Genomic DNA, 5,402 nt, shown 5'->3' with positions numbered 1-5,402 from the left:
GGTGCTTTCCGATGCAAAATAGCGGTGCCACTATTTACGTGGCTATTAGCGGCGTCACAAATGCGACGCTAATAGCGATACAAATAGAGGTGCTAATAGCGACGGTGCTCAGAAAAAAAAATACAGGCCAAAACCTGAGCGCGTTATTTTGCACGAGTACACGAAAGAGAGGGCGAACTCCATCTTGCATTTGAGAGGGAGAGGGAGAGAAAGAGAGAAAGAGGAAGAAGGAAAGCTTCTCACTGTCATCGCCCCCATTTGCGAAGAAGAGGAGGAAGTGTACAGAGGGTGAAGAGGAGCCGCCGTCGCAAAGAGAAGCCGCCGAATCCATCCTTGAGCCTTTACGGTGAGTGCATTGTTCCTTCTTGCTTTGTTTTTGTGTTTTCTCTTTTTCTTTTACTTGTTTTTATTAAAAATTATGTGTATTGAGAGAGGGAGAGGAAGAGAGAAAAGAAAAGAAGGAATGAGAGAGAGAGGGAAAAAACATTAAACATAATAGGGAATGAAAGAAAGAGAGGGAGATGGAGAGGGAGAGGGAGGGAGAGGAAATGAGAGAGGGAGAGGAAGAGAGAAAAGGAAATGAGAGAGGGAGAGGAAGAGAAAAAAGGAACGAAGGAACAAGAGAGAGAAGGAAAAAACATTAAACATAATAGGAAAAGAGAGAAAGAGAGGGAGAGGGTGAGGGAGGGAGAGGAAGATAGAAAAGAAAAGAAGGAGCGAGAGAGAGAGGGAGAAAACATTAAACATAATAGGGAAAGAGAGAAAGAGAGAAAGAGGGAGAGGGAGGGAGAGAGAGAAGGAGGGAGAGGTTGTTGTTATTATTGTTGTTGTTTTATTTCTTCTTTTCTTTTTTTATTGTTTGTTGTTGTTGTGGTAGTCATAGTAGTGGTAGTAGTAGTGATAGTGGTAGCGGTAGTGGTAGCAATAGCAGTAGCTGTAGTGATAGTTGGAGATTAATTTCTTATTTTCTTGTTTGTTGTTTTTCTGGTTATAGTGGCAGCGGTAGCGGTAGCAGTAGCAGTAGCGGTAGTAGTTGTTTAATTTCTTATTTTCTTGTTTGTTGTTGTTATGGTGGTCGTAGTAGTAGTAGTAGTAGTGGTAGTGGTAGTGACAGTAGTAGTTGTTGTTTAATTTCTTCTCTTCTAGTTTGTTTTTATTGTGGTAGTCGTAGTCATGGTTGTAGTGATCGTAGTCATGATTGTAGTAGTAGTACTAGTAGTAGTAATGGTAGTTTTCTTGTTTGTAGTAGTAGTAGTTTTTTTTTTTTCTTGTTTATTATTGTTTAGTTTTCTTGTTTGTTGTTGTTGTTGTTGTTGTTGTTGTTGTTTTTTCTTCTTTTCTTGTTTGTTGTTGTTGTAATAGTAGTAGTAGTATTTTTTATCGTTGTTATTTTTTTTCTTCTTTTCTTATTTATTGTAGTGGTAGTGGTTTGTTGTTGTGCTAGTTGTAGTCATAGTCGTAGTCATGGTTATAGTAGTAGTAGTAGTAGTGGTGGTGGTGGTGGTGGTGGTGGTGGTGGTGGTTTTCTTGTTTTTTATTATTGTTGTTATTGTTATTGTTTTTTTTTCCTTTTATTGTTTATTGTTGTTTAGTTTTCTTATTTGTTGTTGTTGTAGTAGTGATGGTAGCAGTTTTTTTTTCTTTTCCTGTTTGTTGTTGTTTTTGTAGCAGAAGTAGTTGTTGTTGTTGTTGATTTTTCTTCTATTCTTGTTTGTTGTAGTGGTAGTGGTAGTGGTAGTAGTAGAAAGAGAGAGTTGTTGTGGTGGTCCTAGTCGTGATGGTAATACTAGTACTAGTAGTTGTAATAGTATTTTTCTTGTTTGTTGTAGTAGTGGTAGTAGTTTTCTTTCCTTTCTTGTTTATTGTTATTTAGTTTTCTTGTTTTTTGTAGTAGTAGTAGTAGTCGTAGTAGTTTTTTCTTCTTTTCTTGTTTATTGTTATTGTAATAGTAGTAGTAGTAGTTGTTGTTGTTGTTGCTGTTTTTTTCTTTTCTTTTCTTATTTATTATAGTGGTAGTGGTAGTGGTAGTAGTAGTGGTAGTCGTGGTCATAGTCGTGGGCGTAGTTGTCGTAGTCATGGTTGTAGTAGTAGTAGTGGTTTTCTTATTTTTTGTTGTTGTTATTGTTGTTGTAGTATTAGTGATAATAGTTTTTTTTGTTTTTTGTTTATTGTTGTCTAGTTTTCTTATTTGTTCTTGTTGTTATAGTAGTTGTAGTAGTAGTAGTTTTTTCTTCTTTTCTTGTTTGTTGTTGTAGTAGTAGTAATTGTTATTGTTGTTGTAGTAGAGAGAGATATATGTTTTGTTAAAGGAAATGAGAGAGGGGGAGGAAGAGAAAAAGGAAGAAGGAACGAGAGAGAGGAAATAAACATATAGCATAATAAAGAAAGAAAAAAAGAGACAGAGATGGAAGGAGAGGAGATAATGAATGGATAAAAAACAAAGAGAGAGTGGTAGCAAGGTCGGTGCAATACCACGAGACAGGAAACACTCCGACATACGTTAATTTGTGGGTGGGTGGGTGGAGACTTTACATACGTTAATTTTTATTGAGTTACAAGAGAAGAAATCCCTTCTCAAACAATTTAGGAAAGAAAAAAAGAGTGATAACAAAAACAAATTGTTTGTCGTAATGTAGACAAAATGGAAAATGATGAAGGTCATGATGTTCAATAATATTGCGAGGCGTATCTTAATTAGCGTGTTCCATGTCCTTGCTCTCAATGTAAGTTAGTAATTAGACGAAAACTTTGATTGTCTATAGAACACATATGACACTTCGGCGAGTTTCAATCTGAGTCATTGATCAGGTGATCTTGGATCGTGAGCAAAAAACAAGAAAAGTTAATATCAATCATGCATTGTATTCATAAGCTAACTGAATACCATATACAAAAAGATTGGGTGTGGCTAGCAAATTTTCTATCTAGGAAGGTGACGTCTCATCCCAAGGAGGAGTGCACCTTTGTGGCCAATTAGAAGAGTTCATGGGTGTGCAATGAATGGAGTGCCTGAGCCAATCCACCACTTGGAAGGTACTACCCAATCTATACCGTCAATACCAGAGGAGACAGACGACCTTCAAGACTTACCTACAATCTTGGAGCATGAGATGGAGGCAATGATTGATGCATTGATTCCCATGGATGTTGAGACTTCTGATATTCTTAGAGAGGAAGCATCCATACCATTATATGATGGGTACCAATTATCTCGCATGAAGACACTACTTGCACTCCTAACTGTGCAAGCAAAATACAGGTGGAGCGATGCGAGTGTGACCGAGTTGATCAGGTATCTTGTACGTACGCTTTGTTGATTACTTTTGGGCTATTAATTAAAAACATTTGTGGTTTTTGAAGGTGTTTTATGATTTTTTTAAAGGTTATTGAAGTATCATATATTACCACTTGCAAAAACCATGCCTGAGTCTTGTGATGATGCACGACATGTTTTATGAAAGCTTCGCATGGACTACAACAGCATCCATGCATGTATCAACGATTGCATATTGTTTTGAGGAGAATACGAGACTATGGAGATATGTCCAAAGTGTGGTTCTCAGAGGTATCGACAGGACTTGTAAGGGTAAACCATCACTTAAAAAGTTCTTAGATAGCAGATTCACGTGCATGGAGTCACATTGACTCTAGCTTCCCAAGGTTTTCCCAAGAGCCAAGGAATCTTTGGCTCGGTCTTGCAATGGATGGTGTGAACCCATTCGGTTTGTGCTCAACTTCTTACAGTGTGTGGCCTATAGTCCGATCTACCTGCGGATTTTCTCCGACTCTAAAGAAAGTGCTTGCCAGCATTAGAGGTGATTCAACATACATATTGAATTTCTTATGTTATATGAAGAATTCTTAAAATATCATCATGATGTGCTTATTGATGTGGATATGCAATTGAACAGTATCGGCCTCGTTGATCCTGGCCATGATTGGAGTTGTCTAGTTGAATATTGTTCTGAATAGGAGGCAGAGAAAGAAATATTTCCTACAGAATAGTGGTTTTGAGCTGCAAAAGTACATAGCCGAGGGGACAGGAAGGGAGGCAACAAGGTTCTTCTCATTAGAAGAAGTGAAAGAGGTGACGCAAAACTTCGCGAAGGAGAGGAAGTTGGGTGCGGGGGGTTTGGGACGGTGTACAAGGGAGATCTGAAGGGTGGGAAGCTGGTGGCGGTAAAGAAAGAGAGGCTGCAGGAAGACAAGGCGCAGTTTCTTAACAAGATGGCAATTCTGACGCAGATCAACCACAGGCATATCGTGAGGCTACTGGACTGCTGCCTGGAGACGGCCTCGCCTTTGCTGGTGTATGAGTTCGTGTCGAACGACAACTTGGGGCAGCACCTAGATCAGCAACAATCGGCCTTGGACCGCGCAAGTACTGCATCGACTTCTCTCGACTGGGCCACCCGGCTGCGCATCGCTGTCAAAGTGGCCGATGCCTTGTCGTACCTGCACACGGCGGTGTCTCCACCCATCCTCCACCGAGATGTGAAACCGCCAAATGTCCTGCTGGATGACAACATGGATGCCAAGGTGGCAGACTTTGGCTTGTTGAGGTTGGTGCCTAATTGGGACGTGCAGGTGTCGACGGCCATGCAGGGCACCATTGGCTACATGGATTCGGAGTACTTCCAGACGCTCCAGTTGATGGACCGAAGCGACATGTATAGCTTCGGGGTGGTGCTGGTGTAGCTCATCATGGGCCTCAAGGCCGTGGACGGCCGGTCGAAGGATCCCGACTCCGCCAACCTGGTGCTACTGTTCATGTGCAAGATGTACGACTGTCGGATGGAGGATATCGTCGACGCCATGCTGGATGTTGACATGGCAAACGAGCGGCGGCAGGGAGTGTCTATAGCCCTTGTGGCGAAGCTCGCGTGGTGCTGCTTGGCCATCAAAGGCGCAGACCGCCCCTCCATGAGCGAGGTCTTGGAAACCTTGCGCCGCAACATGAGGGACCTCCAAACCATCAGTGCGGGTGCGCTGGATGACGAATCGGAAGACAAGCATCTTCCTTTGCTTAAGGCGAAAGAAGAATGCGGAATGGATGCAGACGTCTTGATGATTGCCCACGATGCCGCATCGAGCTTGTTACCGGAAAGCCTTGACCCTTCTTTTATAGCGTGCTATCCCGCAACGTCTCGTTGAGGGACAGCTTGTAAAGCGGGGAGTGATGGCCTAAATTTGATGGCTGATATTTCATGTCTTTGGCAATTTTCCCCAAAATTGTGCATCTTTCAACAGTCAAATGATATGATATGATTAAGATGTCATTGTTTTAAACCTAATATTATGTAAAATACAGTTAAGTTTATTGAAATACCTTATATTTGTCTATATCAAAACTATAATTATTGCATATCCCATCAAATTTAGGCCCCAATTTAATTCTATTT

The 5,402-nt window shown here is 40.9% G+C and overlaps 1 protein-coding gene across 1 annotated transcript; it reads left to right on the top strand.

Annotated features, from left to right (window-relative positions):
* Positions 1-4,227: 4,227 nt before the first annotated feature.
* LOC148032232 (putative wall-associated receptor kinase-like 16) lies at positions 4,228-4,698 on the top strand. The gene has a single exon (XM_087683892.1). The coding sequence runs from the start codon at positions 4,228-4,230 to the stop codon at positions 4,696-4,698; it is 471 nt and encodes a 156-aa protein (XP_087540018.1).
* Positions 4,699-5,402: the final 704 nt, after the last annotated feature.

This window comes from Lygodium microphyllum, chromosome 8 (genome assembly GCF_053477565.2).
Source record: "Lygodium microphyllum isolate KBCC chromosome 8, Lygodium_microphyllum_v1.1.10, whole genome shotgun sequence".
Lineage (NCBI taxonomy): Eukaryota > Viridiplantae > Streptophyta > Polypodiopsida > Schizaeales > Lygodiaceae > Lygodium > Lygodium microphyllum.
The sequence above is the reverse complement of the archived record's forward strand: the minus strand, read 5'-3'. Positions and strand labels throughout refer to the sequence as shown.

Excerpts from the sequence above, each read along its gene's own strand:
- LOC148032232 (XM_087683892.1), top strand. The coding sequence starts at position 4,228 with ATGGCAATTCTGACGCAGATCAACCACAGGCATATCGTGAGGCTACTG.